We start from the raw sequence: 27,306 nt of genomic DNA on the forward strand, positions 1-27,306 counted from the left end.
AAAAAAAAAAAAAAAAAAAAAAAAAAAAAAAAAAAAACAACAAAAAAAAGATGAGCTAAAAGAGCTCCAAAGATGCAGACTTTAGGGGAACTAATGGGGGTGTCTGACAATAACCCAATCAATCCTTTACATTCTGAGGGTGTGGGGCCCTTGCCAGGGTGACCAGGGGGCATATTTAGAGGCCCGGGGCCCATGCAGGAGACCAAGCTAAGGCTTCCTTAGTGAGCTAGCTCAGCTCTGCTTCTTGGCTGCAAAAGTCTAAATGTCTTTTGGTGAATTAACAGTTCATTTGGGGATGAAGGAAATGGAATCTCAGCTCCCCGAAAATTTTGAGGGCTTTGTGAAAATGGGAATTCAGGGGAGTCTGCTGGTGGCCAGGCCTGACGGGGAGGACAGCGTTCTGCACAGGCCCCGGGGTGAGGGTGGGCCGCTCCATCCTGACACTCTCAGTTCTTTCCACAGAGCACCCACGGAAGTTTCTCAACACGTCTCGTTGATTCAAGTGGAAGTGAGTAAATTCCCTGACATCCCTACCGCTTCTCTGCCTCTGGGGTAGTCCAAACACAAACACAGCTCGTCAGACAGGGTGGAGAACGCAGAGAGGTTTCTTTCTGATTTAAGCTAACTCTACTGTTGTGACATTTAACAAAACAAAACACAGAAACACAGCACCAATAAATCAAGAAGCACTGGGAGATGATCCCATGGAAATTAGTCCAAGTGAGACCTTCTGTCTGAAATCGGGGAGGAGGTGTGTTTCTTATGGTAAAGTCCTAGAACATAAGCACCCATGAAATGCCCACCAAGTTGGTGAGCAAAACAGGCCTCCTGGCATCTAGGGTCTCTGTTTCCAGCCTTCCCGGCCTCCTTGCAGGCAGAGTTCTACCATCCTCTGTTCTCAAAGAGGCCACTCTGTTCATCTGCTACCAGGCGTGAGGGGGCTGCAGGAGGGAAGGACCTTCATCATGCATCATCCTTGCCCCACCAAGAAGACGGGTCAGTGATGACAGGCGTGATGATAATGGCTACCACAAAGTCTGGGCTACAGGAAGGCTCAGTGGGTGTGCAGCAGTGCGGGCCGGATGGCGTTCCTCCCCTGGTCCTGCCACATCAGGCTGCTCCGTGCCAGGATAGAGCAGTCAGGCCTTGCTCTATACATCCTAGGCCTGGGTTTTTGTCCTCAGAGGTCCCAAATGTCGTCTTCAGATAAATGGCCAAGGTTGGTAGAAAGCCACTGGGATGTGGTACAGCATCTCTAAGGTGCAAAGCTTTAGGAAGTGCGGGCCAGAGTGGATGCTCCCGGAAGGTGGGGCAGATGCCCATCTGCCCCAACGAAGCTGGCCCAAGCTTACCTTTGCCTTAGGCAGCAACCCCATCACCACAATTACCGTTTCCCATTTCACAGCAGCTTGAAGAAAGGCCCTTCTGTTTCCCTACACGGTGGACAGCAGAGCTCTGAAAATTAGATGCTTCCCCAAACCCAGACTCTCTTGGAACATTCTTCCTATGTGGGTGGTGTGAACTGCGTGGCACTGTTGTCCTCGTTGGCATACATAGATTTACACTCTCAGGGACGAGACTTCCAAGGCAACACCTAGGATTTAGAGACTATGTTGTCAGAGACAGGCATGGAGGCAATGTCCTGGTTCTCATGTGGTCAAAAAGGTAGATGAAGAGAAAACGTGGGCTCAGCAGCCCGGCCCTCTCCAGAGAAGCCACGGGTAGAGGCTCACCAACACCTGCCCCTCCCTCCAGGGTGTCGCCGGCTTTCAGAATAAAGCCTCTTCTAACATGTCTCGTTTTGGGGATGTTTCCTCCATGATATACCAAGCACTGGGAATTCAAATGTCGAAAGCGAGCCAAGACAGGAACACTAAATGATGTCTCTCTCTTGACGGTTGTCTGCCAGAGGTGCTCCCCTTCGAGGTACCTGGAATCCTAGAAATTAAAGTTATTTTGTGACTCATGCCTACTTTTTCCTCACTGTAGAAAGCCATCCAGTGGCTGTTAACAATATATTAAGTACAGAAGCTTTAATGGCAAACGTCAAGTCCACACTCATGTTCTATGCAGTTGTATTCTTGTGGTAGCCTTGTGGGGGCATGGCCGCAAGGCTGGTACGCTTGGGGGTGGGCGGGTTTCAGACCTCGAGTCTGAGCCTTGAGCGACCCCCGGGGCTGCGCGTCACGAGCTTGGCGGTGGCTGGCGCATCTTGTTTGCATAGAAGTCCCTGCAGGTCTGGCAGCAGCGCTGGTACCACCGCATGTCCTGGCAGAGGTTCTTTTCTCGGATGACCCGGCAATACACTGTCCACTGGTCTCGCGTGCATTTGTAGGTCAGAGCAGCTAAGGGGACAAAAGAGAACACCCAGGGTCAGGGATGGCCTAGGCATGTCCTGATGCACGCCCAGGGAGGGCTTGTGGTCCCACCGTCTGGGCTCCCTCACCCTTGTGCACATGTCAACCCTATGCACTGATTAGGCTATGCCTCCCAGGGCACTGGGGGTGCCACTTTCTGTCACAGGGACGCACCCTTGCATCCAAACCCAACCACATGACAGCGTGGTGGTCTGGCTGCCTCTCCAGGGAAGAGGGCACAGGCCACCTTGCTTCCAAGCTAAGTGACACTTACTGTTCTGTGGCTGAGGGTACCATTATTGTAGGCATTTATAAAACAGGACGACATGGAACAGTGAACATCAAAGGACCCCAAAAAGCATGAGGTCCAAGACATACAAGTGGCCCAAATATCCTTCAGGGTCTTGATTGTACAGAGAGAAGGCCCTGCTTGAGGGTGGTCTCTGGAAGTCACCAAGCAGGCCCGTGCTTGCAAAAGCCACAACTATACTTCCGCCAGCCCAAAGGCCTCCCCTTGAACAAAGATGCTACAAATCCCCTGCATTTCAGTGAGTTTCCAGCCTCAGGTAGGAAAATATTTCTCAGGGACTTCTATTTAGCAAAACAGAAACTCTGTTAAAAGGAATTATATCATTGTTTTGTATGTGTTGAGACAGAGTCTCACTCTGTCGCCCAGGCTGGAGTGCAGTGGCGCAATCTCGGCTCACTACAGCCTCTGCCTTCTGGGTTCAAGCGATTCTCCTGCCTCAGCCACCTGAGTAGTGGGGACTACAGGCACGTGCCACCACGCCTGGCTACTTTTTGTATTTTTAATAGAGACAGGGTTACACTGTGTTGGTCAGGCTGGTCTTGAGCTTCTGACCTCAGGGATCCACCCATCTCGGCCTCCCAAAGTGCTGGGATTTACAGGCGTGTGCCATCACACCCGGCCAGATCTTTAAGTGCTCCTCGTCTCCTCGTCTCACCACTGACCTGGGGCATGAACTGGTAAGAGGCCAGGTTCTGAGCACCCAGGGCCAAACCACGCACACAGTCTGCAGCCCTCCACCACACCTGTCTGCCGCTCGAGCATCAGCCTGGGGTGTGCCCCACGTGTGCATCCTCACGGCATCATGAAGGATGTCCCTGGAGCTTTCATTTCTAGAAAGAAGCACTTCCCTTCACATTCCTCATGCACAGGAAACCTACAATGTCTGTGGAACATCCTTCTGTGTTGGGCAAAAGGGTGAGGGGGATGCTCAGGGTCCTGTGTTTGAGACAGCAGTAAGCAAACACCAGTTCCACAACAGGGAATGGAATTCCATCTTTGAAACCTCTTCTACAGAACTGACACATGTCAGCCTTGTGTGACAAGTGAGGCCCAAGAAGGGGGCTTTCTAGCTGAAAGAACCTCACCATCAGGGAGGACTCACTGGGTAGGAGACAGCAGCCCCCGGGGAACCGGGGCCAGTGAAGACACTCACCAAGGCGGGGGGAGGTGATGGTGTTGGCGTTGATCCTGTCGTTGCAGACCTCCTGGTAGCACTGTCTGTAGGGGGCAGGCTTCGAGAGGGCGGGGCACTCGCTGCCGTGGCGCCCTGTGACCTTGTGCATGCACTGCACCACCCGGGACTGCAGGCCCTTCCCGCAGGTCGATGAGCACTGCGGAGACAGGACAGCCTGAGTGGGGGGCTGAGACGATGGCCTCACAATGCGGCTCCCCCTGGGCTGGGGCATATGTCATGCCCAGGCACTTGCAATCATTCAGGGCAAAAACAGCAGCTGCCTGATGGAAGACTTTCAAGATGTTATGGAATGCATGTTTGTGTCTCTGCAAAATGCAGATGTTGGAGCCATGGAGGTGGGGGCTTTGGGAGGTGAGTAGGGTTAGCTGTTATGAGGGTGGAGCCTCCACGCTGGGAATAGTGTGAGAAGGGAAAGAGACCCAAGCTCGCTCACTCTCCACCATGAGAGGATACGGTGGTCTGTACATCAGGAGGAGGGTCTTCACTAGACACCGGATTTGTCAGCACCTTGATTTTGACCCTCCACCTCCAGAACTGTAAGGAATTAAACGTTTAAGCCACCCAGGCTTTGGTACTTGGTAACAGCAAGTTACTTAGATGTGAGACGCCTGCTGAAATCCTACCTCCTGCTAGCTGCATTCCACCGCTCGCCTCTGCTCCAGCCTCTGAAGTTTCTGAGATGGTGAGCAGCATGGCTTGGTGGCCCCCAGGAAGGACTGGGCCTGATGACCACAGCGGTCTCCCCAGCACTATCTGCTGCATGAGGCTCTGGGGCCTTTGCCCAGTCGTGGGCATGGAGAAGAGCCCGGTAATGACTGGGGCTGAATTTCCCACAAGCCTGGAGGATTGGGGCTTAGAATTAAGTAGAAGAAAATGAAGTACAACCTTTCTTGCATACCAGAGTCACGCACTAACATGTGGCTGACAGTGTTCATTTAGACACACATCCCTGGCTGCTAGTATCTCCAGCCCTAGCATGAGGAGGTGGCGTGTTCGCTAAAACCAGGTCAATGAAGTTGAGCAGAGGCCCCCAAATTCCCAAGGAGTGGACCTGGTAAGACTTTGCTCTGTGGTCCTGTTCTCCGTCCCTCCTCTTCACTTTTTTTTTTGAGATGGAGTCTTGCTCTGTCACCCAGGCTGGAGTGCAGTGGCGTAATCTCTGCTCACTGCAACCTCCGCCTCCCTGGTTAAAGCGATTCCCCTGCCTCAGCCTTCTGAGTAGCTGGGATTATAGGCACCCGCCACCACACCCAGCTAACTTTTTTGTATTTTTAGTAGAGACAAGGTTTCACCATGTTGGCTGGACTGGTCTCGAACTCCCGACCTCAGGCAATCTGCCTGCCTCGGCCTCCCAAAGTGCTGGGATTATAGGAGTGAGCCACCGTGCCCGGCCTTTCTTCACACTCTTTAAAGCATTTCCCAGGCAGGAACTGGCCAGGTATCTGCATCCTCTACTCAGATCCTGCTCTTGAGCTTTTTGGCCCTTGCTTTCTCCCAGGAGCCCTTGGAACGGTCTCTTCTCCCTTACATTGGCCTCTTCCCAGGAAGACAGCCAGGTCCATGAATATACTTTCTGTCTGGTGTCTACCAGAGCCCACACAACCCCTGATTTACAGGGTTCTGAGAGCACTCAGCAAAACCAGGTCGGCAGCCCAGCCGGAGTTAGTAATGGCACCTTGGGGTGGAGAGAGGGGAGCAGGGCCTGGAGCAGCCTTGTTCTCTGAATGCCACACGTGGTGACGGAGGCAGGTGCCCTGCAGGTCCTGTGCTTCCCATGTCCTCACTCTTGGTCCTGACCCTGGCCTTGTCGGAGAAAGGACCTTCCTGGGGGCCATGCGGAGTCTCTAGACACAGGCCGCGTGGGAGGCGGTGGTGTCCCATCTGTGCCTGGGAGGGCTGTCTGCTCCCAGGAGGGGTTTCTGCAAGCCAGACAGATTCCTCAGCTTCCTTGCCTGACAAGCAGGTTCATGTTTTGTGTGTCTTTTTTCACTTTAGAATGATAAACATTCAGAGGGAATGTTGCTCTAAAGGGGCACCGGTTTTTTCAGCTCACAAAGGAGGTGTGAAAACCACAAGCAGCTCCCTTGTGGGCCCCCGGCACGTTCAAACTGGAACCCGGGCTCTGACCCAACAGGCCAGGCCAGCCCTAGGGCCTCCACTTCATGCCTTGTTCCTTTCTTAGATAAACCCTTCGGAGGCTGCTTATGACCTTACAAATACATACATTACACATGCAGATTTCAGGGCTCCATCCCAGACCCAGCAGTCAGCATCAGGCACATGGAAGTTTGAGGAGTGCTGAGGTTGAGGGATGAAGTCGCACAAGGAGGTTCCCGCCTTGAACACAGGACAGGCGCTACAGCAACGTGACTCTTGCCCTGTTGGCGTTGGGGGCACCTTGGAGGAAGCTGGCTGCACACTGGGATTTACTGCATGGAGCTTACCTGGTGAGCTTTGAAAAATCCCACACCAATACAATCAGATGGTGGAGGAGGTCCCAGGACTGAGGGCTCAGTGTGTTGAAAGTTCTCCAAGTGGTTACAATGGGCATTCAGAACCAAGAGCCTCTGACTTAACCTGAACCTCCCCGCAGGGCCCTGTGGAGAATGCAAAGAGCTCTCTTTTCTTCCTGTTAAGGAGTAGTTGTGTCTTTGCACACACAAATACGTAGAACTAAGCAAGAACAACATCCAGACGCAGCCCTGACTGCAGTTTATAGCCAGATGACAGGTATGCCTGAAGGTAAGGGAGCAAAGGCTTTCGGTCAAAATTCTTTTTAGAGGCCAGGCACGGTGGCTCACGCCTGTAATCCCAGCACATTGCGAGGCTACGGCTGGCGGATCATGAGGTCAGGAGTTTGAGACCAGCCTGGCCAACATAGTGAAACCCTGTCTCTACTAAAAATACAAAAATTAGCCAGGCATGGTGGTGTGCACCTGTAATGCCATCTACTTGGGAGGCTGAGGTAGGAAAATCGCTTGAACTCGGGAAGTGAAGGTTGTGGTGAGCCGAGATTGCGCCACTGCACTCTTGCCTAGGCAACAGAGCGAGGCTCCGTCTCAAAAAAAAAAAAAAAAAAAAAAAAAAATCACTTATGAAAGCAATCTGGTAAGTAGTTGTACCCAGAAACTGAGAGTCCACACAAACGTGGTGGATGAAGGAAAAGGCCAGTGTTCCCAATGCAGAACAAAGCCACAGAGCCGAAAGCTAAATGCAGAGAAAAGTCATGCCAATCCCCTGCAAAACCATGCAACCTGTCCACTGACAGCAGGACACAGACTGAAAAAGGGCAGCATTTGAGTGAAGTCAGATATGACCATGTGTCCTCTGGCAAACCGACAGGTGACTCAAAGTGGAGCTGGTGACGATGAGACCAAGATTGCAATCACTAGGTTGCACCATACAAAACTGCTTATATTCACCTGTTTTGACCTCAATGCATCCATTTCATAAGGGCTCCATTTTATAACACACTAAAGAAAACAGTAGAGTCCTGGAGTAAGATGGCTGAATAGGAACAGCTCCAGCCTCCAGCTCCCAGCGCGAGCAACACAGAAGACGGGTGATTTCTGCATTTTCAACTGAGGTACTGGGTTCATCTCACTGGGGGTGCCGGACAATTGGTGCTGGTCTGGGGGTGCAGCCCAACCAGCTGGTGGGATTGTAAACTAGTTCAACCATTGTGGAAAACAGTATGGCGATTCCTCAAGGATCTAGAACTAGAAATACCATTTGACCCAGCCATCCCATTACTGGGTATATACCCAAAGGATTATAAATCATGCTGCTATAAAGACACATGCACATGTATGTTTATTGCGGCACTATTCACAGTAGCAAAGACTTGGAATCAACCCAAATGTCCATCAGTGACAGACTGGATTAAGAAAATGTGGCACATATACACCATGGAATACGATGCAGCCATAAAAAAGGATGAGTTCGTGTCCTTTGTAGGGACATGGATGCAGCTGGAAACCATCATTCTCAGCAAACTATCGCAAGAACAGAAAATCAAACACTGCATGTTCTCACTCATAGGTGGGAATTGAACAATGAGATCACTTGAACATGGGAAGGGGAACATCACACGCCAGGACCTATTATGGGGAGGGGGATGAGGTGAGGGATGGCATTGGGAGTTTTACCTGATGTAAATGATGAGTTGATGGGTGCTGACGAGTTGATGGGTGCAGCACACCAACATGGCACATGTATACATATGTGACAAACCTGCACGTTGTGCACATGTACCCTAGAACTTAAAGTATAATAAAAAGAAAACGTGGCACATATACACCATGGAATATTATGCAGCCATAAAAAAGGATGAGTTCATGTCCGTTGCACAGACATGGATGAAGCTGGAAACCATCATTCACAGAAACTATCACAAGGACAGAAAACCAAACACCGCATGTTTTCACTCATAGGTAGGAACTGAACAATGAGAGAACACTTGAACATACGGTGGGGAGCATCACATACCGGGGGGCCTGCCAGGGGGTGGGGGTTGGGGGAGGGATAGCATTGGGAGAAATGCCTAATGTGGATGACGAGTTGATGGGTGCAGCAAACCAACATGGCACATGTATATCTATGTAAGAAATCTGTACATTGTGCACATGTACCCTACAACTTAAAGTATAATAAAAGAAAAAATAAAAGATAAAAAAAAAGAAAAAATAGTAACATTTCTGAATTTGAATGTTTATAATGCATAACTTTAAATATGAATGTGTAACTACATCAATACATTACTTAATGGTAGGCATTTAATGAGTCCACTTATACCACTAGAGACTTTTATATCTAAATGGGTTATGTAATTTAAAAGAAACCCTGCTTCCTGGGAAAATGGGCTTACCATACAATCAGGGTTCATTTCTGTGAATTGGCACGTATGAGGCCCACTTAAGAACACCGAGCCTGGCACGGTGGCTCACACCTGTAATCCCAGCATTTTGGGAGGCTGCGGTGGGCAGATCACCTGAGGCCAGGAGTTCGAGACCAGCCTGGCCCACATGGAGAAACCCTGTCTCTACTAAAAATATAAAAATTAGCCGGGCACAGTGGTGAGCCCCTGTAATCCCAGCTATTTGGGAGGCTGAGACAGGAGAATCACTTCAACCCAGGAGGCAGAGGTTGCAGTGAGCCGAGATCACGGCACTGCACTCCAGCTTGGATGACAGAGCAAGACTCTGTTTCAAAAAAAGAAAAAAAAAAAAAAAAAAAGGATATACCTGCTGACTGCTGACCTGCAGGCAACACCAATATCCCTTTTCTCTTCAGATCTTTCCTTGGACCATTGGCCACAGTGCCGCCTCTACTGCAAAACATGTACCCAGGAGGGAAAGCCAGGCATCTTCCTATTTCTTCCTGGAGAGGGGAGCACGAGGTGGGGGGCTGCTGGATTTCTGGGGAGGAAACTGCACAGATGGATGGAGGAGCCCACCTCACTCCCCTGCATCTCTTGAGGAGGTGCCCTACCAGCTGGGGAGTCAGCCCCACAGAATCACTGCGGTTAAGGGGCTCAGTCCTACAGGAGTGCCAGGAAGGGCTTCCGTTTCCTCTGTGAGTATTGCTACTATGTATGTGAAAATCACACAAGGGCAAGGGCTTCACCCTGTGGGTTTATTAAAACCACGTGCAGCATTGGCAAGGTTTCTGCCTGGAAATGATCAATGACCATCATGAAACTCAGGCATTTAGGGTGACCTTGCAGACAGATGTCCCCTCTGAAAGGTCTTAGTGTTGTGCAGCCTGCTCTGGGGCTGAGGGGAAAAGGCTGGCATGTGGCACATCTCCAGCATATGCAGGTGGTGTGCCTGCTCTTCCCAAGGGATCCCTCATAGGCCTCCACGGCAGCGTGGAACATTCCACAACAATCCTCACGGCTGATGCCGGCCACTGAGGTTGGCAGGGGTCCATGTCTTGCTCAAAGTTGCAGAGGTAGGAGTGGCAAGTGGTCCAGCAACCCCCATCTCATGGACTGAATTCCATCGTCCTATGTGAATAAGAGGTTGTACTGAATGGAGCTTTAATTGGAAGCGGGAATCAAAGAACCAGGTCACTGCCCATCTCCACCATTTACTCATTATCTTTCCTAGCCTGGGTCACTGGCTTTTAATTTCCAGTCTATAAATAGAACTGCTCCATGAGATCATGGAAGGGTGTCTCCAAAGTCCTTCAACAGGGACAGGTGTCTGTTCTCACTGTTCACTAGTGTCGCCATGAGGCAGGGCCAGGTCAGGGCCAGGCGGGAGGTGATTTTGAGGGCAGGTGGTCCCAAGGGCTCTGCCCCTTGTAGGCATTTTACTCTCATCAGAATTAGGGTTTGCTTAATTCTAGCTGGAGTCCTAGTGGGTGCTGTTCACACAGCTGTGGGCTATGGGTGGCTCTGGCTCACCTGGAAGAATTTTTGAGAATTTTGGGGTGTTTGCTTAACTGCCTGGAGCTGTGTCTGGGCCAGCCCCCTAGAGGATGCTTCCATGTGTTAGGTGAGAAGACAAGTTACAAAGTGGCATGTACAGAAGCCACCCCGTTTTAATATAGATGTGTATGTACCTATGTAACAGTTTGGAAGACAAACCATTATGAAAATTTATCACGTCAGCATATGGTTTCTGGGACTAATTTTCCTTTTAGTGTGTTCTATAGTAAGAACTACTTTTATAATTAAAATAAAACTGGAGAATTCTGCCAATGACTCTTTGGTGTAACCTGCTGGTGGCCCACGATCCTAACCAGCTGCATTTTCATTTGAGTTGAGGTGGTGCCAGGCCTGCCCTGGCCTAAAATCCACAGGTAATATACTCTCCTTAACCAGAGTTTTGATGGAGAGGCTGTGCGGTGTGGGGCACCAGGGGGAAGGGGGGCCTGTTGGCATGCTACATCCCCACTTACTAGCGGTGTGACCTCAGGCAAATGACTTAACCTCTCTGAGCCTCAGTTTATTTGCAGCATGAGGATAATAAACTCTTGTTTACAGAATTGTCTCCTGGAGTAGAGGCAGTATGGAACAGGAGCCTAGCGGGGGGTCTCAGAGTGGAGCTCAACAAATGCTGCTGTTATTATTCTCAACAGCAAATGCACGGCCAAGAGCACAGACAGCTGGCCAGGGAGCTCCTGGAGCCCAGCAAGGCACACTGCGTCACCTGGCCCACTCCCTTAGCACTCCCTGGGCTGCCCTTAGGTCACCAGGCCCTCCACAGGCAGGTGCAGACAGCCCTGTCTGCCTGGCTCCCTGAGTTGATCTGGCAGCCAGACCTCGGGGAGCACAATTAGAGGCTGTTTTGGTCCTGAAGACAAACATGATTCCAGACAGGTCTGAAGGGGTTGCTGTTGAAGGACATCCTCGTAACCTGAGCTGGGCGGTGGTGGGAAGGATAACAGGCGCATGGGGTGAATTCCTTCTCTGTTGGCTTCCCCTGAGGCTTCAGCTTTAATTGAACAGTGAGGAGACTGCAGTGTCTCCTGATAGCATCAAACTTGCCCCAAGCATCGCTGTGAAGCCATTTTTTAGGCTTTAATAATCCAAGCAAACAGATCTATAAAAAACATATCTGGTCTTGTTTGAAGCTCTCACTGACAGTCCTTTTGTCAAGGGGCTCATCGCATCCACATTTCATGTGGCTTCCCAAGACTCAGGTAACTGAGACAGAAATGGAGGCAGCAATAAATTTAACCGAAAAGCTCCTTGCCAGGAAACCTGAAGTGAGTGGAGCCCCCTCCCCAGCAGGTGCCCACAGCTGTGCATCTGAGCTGGCCACCCGGTGGAGAGGCAGCCTCCGCATCCGCCCACCACCCTTCCCAGGCAGGGAGGGGGTGTCATCAGAAAAACAGTAACAAAACTGTTGATGCGCAAAGGGCAAAAGGTTCACGGCAACAAAGGGAAGAGGTTCAATTTGGATTTACTCACGTGCTTTTTTGTGCAAATTATTTCATGAAGTTACTGTGAAAAAGAGATTTCCCTTTAGGTAGAGTTTCCAGCAAAAAGAGAAAAGATGTTAGGTTCCCCAGACCAATGTGATAGTGAGACACTGTGCAAGCGTTACTAGCTTCTTTAATAATAATAGAAACGGCAGCTGCCATCGCAGCAGGGCCCACCTCCTGCCTGTCTGCTGTGTACAGGGCACCGGGCTTATTGTACGAGCTTGTTCATCCTCACACTGACAGCTGCTGTGGCCAGAGCTCAGAACACAGTAGGTGCTCAATAAGTGGTGTCTGCCAGGGATGCGGCACCACCTTTCAGAGAGGCAGAATGTGAGGTTTCAGAGTGTCCATGTGAGTCTTCCCAAGCCACACGGCTAGCCTGCCCCTGCCTCCCACCTGCCCGCACCACCCCCGACAGGGAGGAACCAGGTCTCCATCACCCCCACCCTGATGACATCCTTCCCCACAGCGGGATTCCCTTCTCCTAGCTTCTCCCAGCTGTAAAATCACAACTGTAAATAACACCAGATCCCAACAGGATGTTTTGAGAATTAGCTAGAGGAGGCTGTAAAGCTCTCAGGAAGAGGAAAACACTCCAGGAATGTCAACTACACGCCTGGGCTGTGGTTCCTGCAGAGTGGCCCAGGCAGGGCTGCCCCCCACTGGCTCCCCCCACTGGCTTTGGGGTGAGCACAAGCCCAGGATGGGGTGAAATCATGCAAGGCTGAACTCTCAAAGCACAATGAATGCACCCCCATCCCCACTGAGTGAGTCTCTGAGGGGCCAGCCTGCCTCAGGCTGGTTTTGGATAGCAAAGAAAGAGACAGACAGAATCGTGACAGTAACTGCATTCTCTGCTGAAAAGGTGCTTGGCTGGTGAAATGTCAAAAGCTCTTCAAAAGCATTTTGAACAGATTTCCCCCCGAGACTTGGCATGAGCAAGGAAAACCTCAGAAGCGGTTGAAACCTGAAATAGCAGTGTTAAACAACAGTGAAAATCCCCACTCCCTGTGCCATCGCTGAGAAACAGGAAATGCTTTCATAGACACACACCCCCTCCCACTCCCCCTGCGACGCCTGCTTTCTTCCTGGCAGTCTCAGCTTCAGGTGTCCCTCATTCCTCCGAATTCGCAGCCTGCTGACCTGCACATTGTGGCTGGGACCTTCTAGCCAGGGAACCAGGAGGCTGAGGTGACCCCCGATGGCCTGCAGGGACCGGGTCGCCTCCAGAGCTCTTGGGGACTGAAGCGCAGAGGAGACCACGGGACAGCTCTCATCCTCTTTCCCGGGGCTGGAGCTGTTCCCTGTGGGCAAATTTGCTTCCCATCACCCACTGCGAAAGTTGCAGCGAGACAGCTGCCCCAGGCCATGCCGCCATCACGTGTGGGTACTCAACCACAGCACGCACCATTTATGGGGCCTGAGCTACACTCGATGGATGGTTCTTCGAATACATAAACATTTTACAGGCCCATATAAGAAATGAGATTCTGATGAGAGACGAGGCTGATGACTGCCCCAGATGGTGATTGTGAAAATGATGATGATCAAAAGCCCCTACTGGGCATTTCCCCTGTGCCAGCGCTGGGGTGAATGCTATGCTTGGACGCCATTCACTCCTCAATCAGCCCTATGAGGGCTACCCCCAGACTCATCTGACGGCGGATGATGCCCACACAAGGTGAGACGGGGACAGCAGCGGGGCTGGGTTGTGAACCTGTGTTGTCTTAACCACCTGCGCTGCTCTGAGGTCAATGACAAAAATAGCACTACTTAGGGATGATGGCTTCTGACTTACTAGCCACATGCAGGCAGTGATTAGAATCTAGAGTGTGGTGGAGATGGGGCGTGGGGTGACCAGGCTTCCCCACTCTCTGATCTCTCACTCCCTGCAAAGGCGGCTGCTTTGACAAGGGACACTGAGCAAATGGAGGGACGGCGCAGGGCCCAGGAGATGGAGGCACTGGCCTTTGGACCATTCAGCATGGCCGTGTGGCCCACCTCACTTCCCTGCAGCCACCCCTCCTGGCAATTTCCTGGGACCTCACTGCTCTTCAGCAAGCTCACTGCTCTCATCTGAGCATGGTCTGGGTCTCGAACTTCTCTCTGTAAAGCACGGATGGCTCGATGGCGGGCTCTGTGGACTCACACACAGTGTTCCACACTAAGGAAGTGTCTGTCCCCACTCCTTTTTGCCCCTGCCCAGAAAAGCACTGAGTTTCGGTCACTGCCTTTCACTGGCTGCTCACATTCCTAGGAGTGATGGCAAATGGAGGATCTACCTCTCTTGGTCTGGATGCAGAGTGCTGGCTACTGCCATGGCACAGTTTCACATGTCCCAGAAAAGGGCCCCAGGGTCCCCAGTGCCTTGTGCACTTGAGTTTTGATGCTCACATATTCTTCAATAAGGACTCAACTTTTAATTTCACAATTAAGGGGAGGCTAAACATGCAGGATCTCCTAGAGGGATAACAGATTTACATTACAGTGTAAATGATTGACTCAAAGCCTTTGGGGGAGCAGATTGCGATGGGCGTGGTGGGCTGAGGAGAGAGCAGACAGATACTTGATTTAATAACGAGCACGTGAGCATCTTAGACTCAGCTCCTTCTGGTTTCAAATTCGGAATCTAAGCCTCCGACATGATCTTGCACTTTAAGCCAAGGTGGGTTACCAGCCCTGCCATTTTCTAGTTGTGTGACTTTGTGAAGAAAGCCATATCACCACTCTGAGCCTCAGCTTGCTCATCTGTAAAACAGGGACTGACGGGTGAGGGTCCAATGACATACCCTGAGTGAAGGTGCTTTGTAAATTCTAAAGCAACAGCAAATGTCACGGGCCAATGTCACTGATCCCAATAAAAGCTGTCTTACCCTCTACCTGCACCCACCCCCAGTTGTGGCTCCCCAGGCAGGGGCTGTCTGGATCCCACAGTGCTGACTTCATACCTGCTCAGTGGGACTTAGCATGGGACACTATAGCCAGCTCCTTGTCTGTCTCCCTTTAGGCAAGAGTCATTGTCCACTCTTGTACCACCAGCACAGGGTCTGGCACAGAACAGCAGCTCCAGAAATGCCAGCTGAACTGAAGTGACTTGGCCACATGCCCACAGCAACTGGGGGCCACAGCTGGGCAGGCAGGCCTTGCCGGCTGGGGTGGGGCGGGTGCGTCAGGCCACACCAAACAAGTGCGGGCCTCAGAGATGGTGTGTCCACATTGAAAACTGTCTGTAACTACCCTCTTGCGTGATACACTGCTAAGGTTATGGAACTCGAGCCTGTATCTCCCTGCCTAGAACATAGAGAGGTATCTAACAGCTGGGTTTCCGGGGAGCACAACGACATAGCAAAATACACATGAACTCGACCTCAGACTGGTTCTCCCTGACTTCCTCCTAGGGCTCAGAGCACACAGATCCTTGAACATGCACTGCATCATTTGACTCGAAAGGCCTCTGAGAGGCACTGTTATCTCCACATTACAGACAGAAAGAAGGCTGGCTTAGGCTGTGAGGGTGCTCAGAGGCCTTGCAAGTCAGATCAGTCCCCTCCACTGGCACCAGGGGCTCAACGACCACTTTCTTCTTTTCAGTATCAGGGAACACCGTTCTCTTCCCTTGGTCTATTAAGTCATGGTTTTCTTTAAAAACATCATCCATTAGAATCCCTTCAGAATGTGTTTTTCATTGGAAACATCCCATCATTTCAGTGGTGATGAATGCTCAGAAGTCATGCCATCTAGAAAGAAAGGAGATTTCCTCCTCCCCCATTTTAAGGGCCCGCCACCCCCAGAGTGGAATACATAGACCCAGCATTCAGTGGGTGAAAACAATGATCGGCATTGTTTTCTGGAAAGAGCTACTATCCCGGGTGGGAAGGCAGCTGCAGGTCATTTTTCAAACATACCAGAGTGATAGGAGTGCTCTAGGCAGGGATGGGAACATGACTTGTGTCCCTCACACATGACCCTGGTTAGGGTTTTGCTGCTGGCCGAGGTCAGGATGAGGGGTAGGGGCAGGAAGAGAGGGGCCCCATCTTCCCTAGGGGCCTGCCTGCCTCCCCAAGGCTCTGAGTGGAAGGAGTGCTCAGCCATCCCTGGGCGTCCTCTCCCAGCTAGCACCTGCAGCATGCTCTTGGACTGGCCCGTTCCTCACCTCCCTGGAAACAGTCTCATCTTTCTCAACAGCACCTTGGGGTGAAGTGAGAGGAGACTGCTTGGATGGGGATATCAAAGCTTCCATCTGCTGAAAGATTCACCTTTTGAGCTCCCTCTATTGCGACATAGCGAGGGGAACACCTGCTTAGCCCAGCACGCTGCTGCTGCGGCAGTGTTTGCCTCCCAAGATCTAGAAACTGGACAAGAAATAGAAACTGGAACAACTGGTTACATGAACAACCTTCCACAGATACAGTGATACATGGAGAGTGTTCCGCCTTCTCTCTGCTTTCCTTTTGGGCAATTTGTCTGCTGCCTTCAAATGCCAGCACATGACGAGGTTTGGTGGCTCGTTACAGGAAGGAAGCCCTGGGTGACTGGTTTAAAAATGAAGTGGAACCCATGGGTGCAACCGTGGCGCCATCTGCAAGCTGGACAGCAAAGATGACACATAAACCATACGGCAAATCCAAACAGTTCAAATCAGACAAAAACGCTGGGGAAGCCTCATCCCGTGGAATCTAATTAGAAAGGTCTGGTCTCCAGGGACTGAGGACATGGGCTCCCCACCACCACCCTGGGGAAATGTATTCTTCCCACTTCTCCAGAGAAGGCAGACAGGGAAAAATGGGCAAGTTTCTCTACCTGGGGGGAGGGTACTGAGGGGCAGGTAGTGTGGGGGGTGCCCAGCCCCCAACTGTCCCAGGTGATGGCAGCAGGAGGGAGGGTGGTGAGGTCGACAGTTGGGGTCGGGGTCTCTTGGTTCATGTCTATGCAGCCCCCACCAGCATGCTCCTGGTACACCACACACACACACACACACACACACACACACACACAGTGCCAACTCCAGTTTAATGTCCCTGCGGGCCCTCTCTGCTTGCTAAAACCAACCTTCCCCCAGCTCAGCCTCAGGCTCAGGCTCAGGCTCTGGCTGGGGACCCTTGCTAAGCCCTCTTCATAACAGCCTGGTGCACACAATCGGATGCCATCCGATGCCAGCTCCAGACAGTGGCTGATACAGTTTGGGTGTCTGTGCCCTCCAAGTCTCATGCTGAAATGTGTCCCCCAGTGTTGGGGTGGGGCCTGGTGGGAGGTGTTTGGGTCACGGGCGTGGGTCCCTCAGGAATGGCTTGCTGTCCTTCCCATGGTCATAAGCGAGTTCTCGCTCTGTTAGTTCACCAAGAGCTGGTTGTTAAAAAAAAGTCTGGGGCCTCCACCCTCTCTCTCTCTCACTCCCTCTTTCACCATGTGACATGCCAGCTCCACCTTCTGCTGCAAGTAAAAGCCTCCTGAGGCCTCCCCAGAAGCAGATGCCAGCACTGTGCTTCCTATACAGTCTGCGGAACCGTAAGTCAAATAAACCTCTTTATCAATGATCTAGTCTCAGGCATTCCTTTACAGCAATGCAAAGTAGATTAACACCGCAACCAAGATGTCACCGAGGCCCTCACATCCCACAAATCCCTCTTGTTCTTACTGCAGTGACAGCTTGTCAAACGGGCTATGGCAAAAGTGGGCACAGTGACTCCAACCCCTCACTCTTCTGAAAGCCTGGAAGTGTTATTCACAGCATGGCTGGTGAAGAGAGGACGGCCGGGCAAAAGGCTTCGTCTTACCTGACAGGTATTCCCGGAAGGCTGAAGGTCCTGTCTGGGGAAACTTGCAGTGTCCTTGGCCAGGGAGGGACCACAAACAGCAGACGAGGGAAGGCTCATGGGCTGAGTGAGCCACGCGATGCATGAGCACCAGGTCCCAGGCAGGACTGCTGAGTGTTATTCCTGTCCATCCTTTGGTTGTTTTGTGGCTCCTCGTACCAGGAAGGTCAAGGTACTTAAGAAAGCAAAAGTGTCCAGCTAGTCCTCAGAACCAGAATGGTCATGCTGAGGAGAGCCAAGCCCTGCAGCCCAAGAACCATCGACAAGATGCCCCTCAGCTTAAAGGTGCCATCATGGTTCCTACCCAATCCCTTCTTGCTTGGTTTCCACCAAACAGCCTGAACACTGAACTGGGTCCAGGAGCTTGGACTCTGCTGGGGTGTGGGCGAGGCAGGTAACTGCTCTGAGCCTCCATTCCCTCTTCTGTGCAGCAGGGGTGACAACCTTGGCTAGAGGGGACCAGTGACATGAGGCACAGGGGTACCCCACAAAAAGGAAAGTAGTGCTAGGCACTCCAATCCCAGATGGGCAGGTGTGGCCCAGGCCTAGAACTGACCACTTCTTGCCTCCGCTTCTGCCCCGGACCCCTGTGGGCACAGGCGCCAACAATAGTGCAGGCTGCATTTAGGGCGTGGTTACTAGGACCCTTCCAATTCCCTGATGACAATGACAGCTTTATTCCAGTACACATCTGAATACTTAGTGTCCAATGTTATTCTGCCTGTTACTGTGTTAGGCAGGTCCGCTTCTACATCTTCTGGACTCTCTGTAACCATGTAGGTATAAGGTAATCATCAATTCTTTAGATGATCCTGCACATTTGCCAACGTGCTACTTATGGATCAGAACCTAGTCTTTTGATAGCTCACCTATACGTCTCTGGGCTAGAATCAGTGACCTTTTTCAAGCTAGGTCTGGATGTGCTTGGATAGAGAATTTCTCAGTGTTGTCTATAAAAGGCTGGAAGCCCTACTGATAAGACAAGGTTAAGTCAGATCGGAATGGGTTATAACCCTGGGGATTGTGCCCCAAAACCCTGTGACCTTTGGGTGGCGGATTTTGGGCAATGAAATGGATTTAGTTGTCAAAGTGCTTAGACACATATATTAACATTCTGAAACCTCTAAGCATCTCTGAGAAACAGGCAGGGCCAGTGTTTATGATTCCCATTTCAGAGATAAAGAGACCAAGGGGTCAGAGAGGTTAAGGCACGTAAGTGGAAAGTCAGAGCTGTCATTCAGTCCCTTAATGTCTCTATTGCATGAGTTCGAGTCCTCATGGCTCGAAGGCCTTCCTTCCTTCCTTCCTCCCTCCCTCCCTCCCTCCCTCCCTTCCCTCTCTCTTTCTCTTTCTTTCTTTCTTGATGGGGTTTCGCTCTCTTGACTGAGCTGGAGTGCAGTGGTGCAATAATGGCTCACTGTAGCCTTGACTTCCCTGGCTCAAGTGATCCTCCTGCCTCAGCCTCCTAAGTAGCTAAGACTACGGACATGTGCCACCATGCCCAGCTATTTTTTTTATTTTTATTTTTATTTTTGTTTGTTTGTTTGTTTATTTATTTATTTATTTATTTTGTAGATACACAGTCTCCCTATGTTGCCCAGGCTGATCTTGAACTTCTGGGTTCAAGCAATCCTCCTGCCTTGGCCTCCCAAAGTGCTGGGACTACAGGTGTGAGCCACGATGCCCAGCCAAAGCACATGTATCTTTTGTGAGAGCTTTGAAGTTAAGTTTCTCTGCCAGCGTAAAATACATCCTGGCAGCTCCATATTAAGCTTTATTAACATCCAAGTAACTGTGTGGCATCCCTGTTTGGTTTTGGGGAAACTGGACTGACAGGCTCAGTTCTGTTGCCTTGGTCAGATGTTTTGATTAGGGAGTAAATAGGAAGGAGGTGTTTTAGGTCCTTCTCAAATTCACTGTTATCCAGAATAATAGTGCACCTTAGCACTACCAGGCAAACAGGGAATTGGGAAATTTGTTTTTGTTTTTTTACTCAAAGGGTTTGGAGAAGTTTGTGTTCTGACTTGGGCTGATGGGAAGGTGGTAGCATTTCTGCAGGGATCAGATTCTGGTAAGTTTTGCCTTCCAATGGAAAAACCATTTTTCCTTTCGTAAAGCAGAGGCAGAAGCAAAATTACCTGCCTGAGCCATGTTGCCACATTTTCATAGCAAAGCCAAAACCTAAATGTTCAGGTGAAATTTCAGAAATAACACCACACATCTACAACCATCTGATCTCTGATAAACCTGACAAAAACAAGCAATGGGGAAAGAATTCCCTATTTAATAAATGGTGTTGGGAAAACTGGCTAGCCATATGCAGAAAGCTGAAACTGGACCTCTTCCTTACATCTTATACAAAAAATAACTCAAGATGGATTAAAGACTTAAACCTAAGACCTAAAATCATAAAAATCCTGGAAGAAAACTTACGCAATACCACTCAGGACATAGGCATGGGCAAAGACTTCATGATTAAAACACCAAAAGCAATGACAACAAAAACCAAAATTGACAAATGGGATCTAATTAAACTAAAGAGCTTCTGCACAGCAAAACAAAACTAGCATCAGAGTGAACAGGTAACCTAGAGAATGGGAAAAAAATTTGCAATGTATCCATATGACAAAGGGCTAATATCTAGAATCTACAAAGAACCATAAACAAATTTACAAGAAAAAAACAAACAACCCCATCAAAAAGTAGGCGAAGGATATGAACAGACACTTCTCAAAAGAAGACATTTATGCAGCCAATAAACATGAAAAAAAAAAGCTCATCATCACTGGTCATTAGAGAAATGCAAATCAAAACCACAATGAGATATCATCTCATGCCAGTTAGAAAGGAGATCATCATAAAATCAGAAAACAACATGCTGGAGAGGATGTGGAGAAACAGGAACGCTTTTACACTGTTGGTGGGACTGTAAATTAGTTCAACCATTGTGGAAGACAGTGTGGTGATTCCTTAAGGATCTAGAACCAGAAATACCATTTGACCCAGCAATCCCTTTACTGGGTATATCCCCAAAGGATTATAAATCATTCTACTATAAAGACACATGCACATGTATGTTTCCTGTGGGACTGTTCACAATAGCAGAGACCTTGGAATCAACCCAAATGCCCATCAATGATAGACTGGGTAAAGAAAATGTAGCTGGCACACATATACCATGGAATACTATGTAGCCACAAAAAAGAATTAGTTCATGTCCTTTGCAGGGACATGGATGAAGCTGGAAACCATCATCCTCAGCAAACTAACACAGGAACAGAAAATCAAACACTGCATGTTCTCACTCATAAGTGGGAGTCGAACAACGGGAAAACGTGGACACAGGGAGGGGAACATCACACACCAGGGCCTGTTGGGGGGCGGGGGACTAGGGAAAGGAGAACATTAGGACAAATACCTAATACATGCGGGACTTAAAACCTAGATGACGGGTTGATGGGTGCAGCAAACCACCATGGCACATGTATACTTATGTAACAAACCTGCACATTCTGCTATGTACCTCAGAACTTAAAGAATAATAAAAAAAACTGTCTAAAGTGAAGATAATGAACATTCAGCTCAAGTAAACGTTTTTTTCACACAAGGAACATATTGGCAGTCAATCATGTGATTAGAATATGCATTAAAATGTTGGCAAAAATGCTAGCCACTAATTCCAACATGTTTAAGATACTGTGTAGGCTTAGCAAAAACCAATGGCTCTAGGTCAGCAGTTTGCAATCTTTGAGTGAAAAGGTATCAGGAGAAGCAAGCAGGAGTTTTTCAGTTGCTAAGACCATACAGAAAGACAAACACGGTCTATGCTTACAGGAGGCGTGGTACAGATTTTGTGAAAAGACTCTCAAGAAAACCCACTAGAAGGTTCTTACAGGTGGCAGTGGTGCTCACCTTGGTCCCCAGAAAACGGGAATCATTCAAATGTATCAGATGAATGAAAAAAGAGGGGTTAAACAACAAATCATTTTTTTACTTGGAGAAACATTCAATGGCCCTTTATTCACCCTTGGTCTTCAGAATGCTGACCCCGCAGCTCTGTGATACCCCTTCCCTGCTCCCACCTCAAGGCCCCCTGCCCTGTCTGTCCCTCCATCTCCAGGCCCTTGCCCAGGGGTCCTGGGAGTGAATGGAAGTGATGTTTGCCCCAAGTGTCCCCATGGCAGGAGGCTGGGGCCTGCCGGCCCACTGCACAGCATGGCAAGCCTGGCATCCAGGGCACAGGCGTCCTGCCTTGGGCTGCGTTTGAGTTCCTTCTGCATGCATGTGAAGCAGTGGGGTTCTCCCAGTGAGCCCCAAGGGGCAGTGCTGGTGCAACCTGTGGGAGAAGCAGGGGAGGAAGCACACGGGGTCTTGGGTAGTGGCAGCAGGTGGAAGGAAAGTGAATGTGCCTGGTTACGCTGGGATTGCCGTGTGGAATTGGGACCCATCACAAGAGCTGAGCTCCCGACCCTCGAGCCCCCTGCACTGGGGCACAGAGAGAAATGCCAGCAGGCTGCTCTCACCGTAGACCAGTCCCCGGTTTTCCACTCATAGCAGCCTGAGTAGTCCTCGCAGGCCTCCTCGGCTCTCGGCCTGGTGGAGGCATCGCATTTCCCTTGTGAGTTGGTGCACGCCACAGTCCGTTTCCGCACCCCTTTTCCACAGTTGGCAGAACACTGCAAGACACCATTCGAATATTTAATCCAGTTCCAATTTGATTCAAGTCCATCAGCAGCTATTAACTCCCTCCGAGGTGCCAGGTGTGGGATGATGCAAAGACGAAAACCCACACTTCTGTCCTCAAAAAGCTCATGGTCTACAGGGTCTTCTGCACATGGTCCCAGCTGGGGCCCCAGCCAAGTGACCAGTGTTGGGGAAGGGACCCAGGAATCAGGAGTGGGAAGAACCTGGGGTACTCATAAGGTCACATGAGGGGAGTGGAATTCAGTGGCCACTTGTCAGGTCCAAAAGCTTAAGGCAATACATGAGCTCAAAGGGCAGGTGTGTGATGGACCCATGAGTGCTGCAGGGAACAGGGCCCAGCTGGAGCCAGGTGAGGCCCTGAAGCTGAGTCCCAGGCCCCAGATCTTCCCAGATGGCCTCCAGGTGCACGTGCTTTGCTTGGGCCAGTCTGGGACAAAGACCTCGCTCCAGCCGGGAGATAGAGGAGGCAGAAGGAAGGAAAAGCCGCAGGTGACTTTCTCGTGAGGCAGGTGGAAAGCCTTCGCAGAGAGCTCCAGTGAATGTTTTAACGCAGACACCAAGAATGGTGACAGAGGCATGTCCCCTGTGGTAGTTTCCTTACTTGCGGGAGATCTGGCAAGGGGCAGTGGGGAGGGGACCTGGGCAGGGCCTGTGGGTGATGAATGATGTGCACGCCCTCCAGAGTTCAGGATTCCCAGCAGCAAGAAGGTGTGAAGAGACAGAGGGCGTGACAGGGTGTCAGCACAGCAGATGGGTGCATCTGGAGCCTGTTCCTGACACGCCCACCACAGATCTTGGGGAGGGACGGTGCCTGGGCTGGCAAGAGCACTTACCATCTCCAAAAGCAAAGCAGAAGGAAGCCCAGGCAGAGCTGACCCATAGCCTCAGGAGGACAAAACTCACAAACAAGTTGGCCCTGGGAGCCCTGTCCCTGACACAGGCGTAAACACATAACTTTTAGAAAGATGGTGTGCAGAAGGCTGGATTCTGCTAAGGCGGTTTCATACTTGCTCACTTTACCAAAAATATGGCAGGCTACAGCAGTGACTTTCTTGAGTTATAACAAACTCAACTTTAAAAAGTTCTAGGCCAAATTCAGTAGTTCACACTCATAATCCCAGCACTTTGGGAGGCTGAGGTGGGAGGCTCACTTGAGGCCAGGAGTTCAAGACCAGCCTGGGCAACATAGAGACCCCCCATCTCTAAAGAAAAAAAAAAAAATCTCACTGTGTCCACTGGAAAAAAGGTACATAAAGGACAAATGTTAATCCTGATATTTGTTATTAACATTTATCCCAAAATATGGTCTAGCTTTCTCTTTTTTTTTTTTTTTGAGATGGAGTCTCGCTCTGTCACTCAGGCTGGAGTGCAGTGGCACAATCTTGGCTCACTGCAAGCTCCGCCTCCTGGGTTCAAGCGATTCTCTTGCCTCAGCCTCCTGAGTAGCTGGGACTACAGGCGCATGCCACCACACCTGGCTAATTTTTGTATTTTTAGTAGAGATGGGATTTCACCATGTTGGCCAGGATGGTCTCGATCTCCTGACCTCATGATCCACCCGCCTTGGCCTCCCAAAGTGCTGGGATTACAGGTGTGAGCCACCACGCCCAGCCTCTCTTTCTTATGAATTCAACTAAGCTCTTTGTCTAAACATCCTATGAGGTTTTCTTTCAAGGCTAATTTAGGCTGGTTTGAAATACACATGCTTCAGAACTGGCTGCAATGTTCCCTTCAGGGAGTGGAGAGAGTTGCTGGGTGTGGAGTGTGGAGCTCGTTTAAAGGATCCTCAGTTGCCAGGGGTCAGTCCACGGTGGGCTTTGCATGCAGGAGCAGGGGCAGGAGCCCCGGGGCACTGCACTGGAGGGCTACCCCTTGCTTCTCTGCGTGGCAAGGTTTCCTGACCATTTCAGCAACTCTGTCCTCACTGTCTGACTTGTGGGCTACCCCTGGCACCAGCATCCACACAACTTGCTCCTCTGCAACCAGGAGCCCATGCACCATTTCTGCCTAAGTTCACTGTTGCCTGGTCTTTACTTTGCATTCCTCGCCTCTTCCCCTTGAATTTCAAGCTCTGAACATCCAGCCTATTTCTTAATCAAACCCTGACCCCTTAACTAAACTCTGACCAGCAACCTATTCTCTTTCTGAAGCCTTTGTCTGAGCGGTGCCGCAGGCTGCTGAGGTCAGCTCCAGCTCCAAAGGGGCCTAGGAGGGTGCCCTGCAGTCTCTCTGCTTTCCATCACGGGCGGGGCCTGCAAGCTGAGGACAGGAGAAACTCACTACCTTTTCCTTCCCTCTGGATATTTGATCCTTCTTCTAATAAAGTCGGGAAGAAGCTGGGGGTAGGTAGTGAGAGCAATCAACACAGCTGGTTGGATAAAAGTGACCACGTCGACAAAAACTCTCCCTCAAGGAACTGAAACCCATTTGCTTCCAGCGGAAGACAGACTCACTTTGGGACTTCAGTACTTGGGAAGCGGCAGAAGTACCAGCTTCGCGAGCTTCCCGTGGGGAATGATTTGATTCCAAGTTAAATGTTCAGAAGAAAGTGTTTTGCTCAAGCCTGGGCTAAGCCAGAGTTAGGCTGACTGGTGTGGTGCTCGTTCGGGATTAGGATTAGGTGTGCACATAGATACAGGCACAGAGAAATTTATTTAAATCTTGCTCCCACTGTCTCACATTTTCCAAATGCAGAGATCTTCAGTGCTGTAATGATAATTGATGATGTCAGGCTTGTTGGGGAGGCATTTTTTTCCTCCATAAAAAGAGTCTGAGTGGAATTTTTTTTTTTTTTTTTTGAGACAGAGTTTCATTCTTGTTGCCCAGGCTGGAGTGCAATGGAGCAATCTTGGCTCACTGCAACCTCTGCCTCCCGGGTTCAAGTGATTCTCCTGCCTCAACCTCCCAAGTAGATGGGATTACAGGAGTGCACCACCATGCTTGGCTACTTTTTTGTATTTAGTAGAGACAGGGTTTCACCACTGAGTGGAAAATTTATAGTTTTGATCTGATCAAAGCACAAATCTTACTTGGATCAAGAGCTAGGCAATTAAAACCCAAAGGCTCACCTAGGGTACTGGAAAGGGGAGGGGGCTGAATACCTGCCTCAACTCTGCCAGCAAGCGGCCGAAAAAAATCCCTCTAATGTTAAACTGACAAATGTCAGCGTATATAAAGAAAAAAAAACAATCAAACAACAAAATCTCAAACTCTCTTCCTTTCCTAAAATATCATAAAATGTAGGATAAAGATTCAGATCTATAAACAAATACATGCCACAATCTGTTTGAAAATTAACCTTTGTTTTAGAGCAGCCAATGGCAGAGTTTTCCTTCATTAAAAATGGGCTGAATACTTTTTTATTCAAAATAATTCCAACTGTTTGGCAATAGAGGGAACTTTAAAAATATTTTCCACACTAAAGAGTGTCTTGGATGAGCCTCTCTGAGTTTCCTAGACTACTGTGGTGGAAGACCTGAGGGAAGCCTGTCCTTTATTCAGCCTTTTTTATTTTTTTTTGAGTTTTATAGCCAAACAGTCAAAATCATTAATGCAAAGTCAATGCAAAGCCCTGAAGGATGACATCACCAAAGATAAAATCGTATTCCCAGGACCAACCTTCAAAGTTAAGACTTAAGGCTTAATCCACTTCTTTCCAAAACATTTTATGGCATGAGATTTGTAACTCCAACTTGCACACTAAAAGCTGTCCCTCCTGGCATCTGACTCTTGTAATCTACAAAGACTGCTGGGGGATTAAAGGAAAACCTTTGAAACCACCTTCCCAGCCTGAGCACACCACAGTTAAATACACTCAAAGGAGAATTAAAAAGTCGGTCAGTATCTGTCTGTCCTATCTTGATGTGGAAATTTTCATAGGAAATGGGATCAAATAGTCCTTCACTATGGTGTCAACATGTACATCATGAGAGACATGGTATCTGTGTTTTTGTAGCCACGCTGTTATCTGAGATGGAAATTAAGAACACATGAGCTATAACACAACTTCGAGCTGACCTGGGGGCGAGCGAGGGCTGGGAGGCACCAGAATGTCACCAATACCGTGGCACCGTGTTGGAGTCCCTGTGGCTGAGTCCTGGCGGCAAGCCCAGGCACCTACCTGTGACCACTCAGATGCCTCCCAGATGGACAGGCAGTCCTGGCCTTCACAGCTCTGCACTGCCGCCGGCCGGGGACCCGGGCAGTAGAGGGGCCGCGTAGCGATGTGTGTGCCGTTCTGCAGCTGGTACACGCAGGTCACCTCCCGGTGCTGGAAGCCTTTCTCACAGGTCGCCGAGCAGGGGCTCCACGGACCTGCTACCCACCTGCCAGACAGGAGGAAAAAGAGAGAGAATGACTCGGGTGAGAGGCCAGCCTCTCTGGAAGGCCTTCCAGCCAGATCCTGGAATTGTTGCCCTGTGGTGGGAGAGAGGGAGGAAGACTCAGGAAGCTTTTCAGTCAACCTTGGACATAATTCAGAGTATCGGCACAGAGGGAGTGACTTGAGCGGTCCTCTGGTTGGATGGTCTCCTCAGCACAGACATCTTTCTGCAATCAACACCCCTATGGCAGACGGAATTATCTGGTCACGGCCTCCATCTAGGGAATTACATATCTGCCTGTTGTCACAGGACCTGCTTCTTTTGACAGGGTGTGAGTGAACAGGATGCTGGCCGCGTCCCGGCAGAAGCTCTGAACGTGGTTATGCAGTTTGGCTCTGATTCTCTTTGCTTCTTACCCTCTGCTGGGAGAACAGTCCCAGTACAGGGAATGTCCCTACAGACAGCCTGCACCACTACCACCTGCACTTCTGTCAGTGACCGAGATGTTGGAGTTGTTTGTCACTGCGGCAATAGGGGATTGATACAGCCATTGACAAAGAACCCCCCACCCCACACCAATCCCAGCTTGATTAACCGGAATTAGGCCCTCCCTGCTTTCCAGAGCCTCCAGGGATGGCTGTGATGCTTGAGAGTGGCAAGTTGTGGGCTG

General features: G+C 50.1%; 1 protein-coding gene and 1 long non-coding RNA gene across 2 annotated transcripts in view; one reads left to right on the forward strand and one right to left on the reverse strand.

Annotated features, from left to right (window-relative positions):
• Positions 1-1,783, forward strand: part of LOC112628786 — a 4,241-nt gene extending 2,458 nt beyond the window's left edge. Inside the window, exons 2-3 of the long non-coding RNA XR_003120482.1 lie at positions 463-508; positions 1,406-1,783. This is a non-coding gene — a long non-coding RNA (uncharacterized LOC112628786). The remainder of the gene's footprint in view (positions 1-462; positions 509-1,405) is intronic.
• The window catches only part of ADAMTS17 (ADAM metallopeptidase with thrombospondin type 1 motif 17), a 370,865-nt gene continuing 344,148 nt past the window's right edge, over positions 590-27,306 (reverse strand). The window contains exons 19-22 of the mRNA XM_025392032.1: positions 26,435-26,639; positions 22,134-22,286; positions 3,821-3,998; positions 590-2,345 (exon numbers count right to left, since the gene is read on the reverse strand). Of these exons, the coding sequence (XP_025247817.1) occupies positions 2,185-2,345; positions 3,821-3,998; positions 22,134-22,286; positions 26,435-26,639 (697 nt within the window). The 3' untranslated portion in view covers positions 590-2,184. The remainder of the gene's footprint in view (positions 2,346-3,820; positions 3,999-22,133; positions 22,287-26,434; positions 26,640-27,306) is intronic.

This window comes from Theropithecus gelada, chromosome 7b (assembly GCF_003255815.1).
Source record: "Theropithecus gelada isolate Dixy chromosome 7b, Tgel_1.0, whole genome shotgun sequence".
NCBI lineage: Eukaryota > Metazoa > Chordata > Mammalia > Primates > Cercopithecidae > Theropithecus > Theropithecus gelada.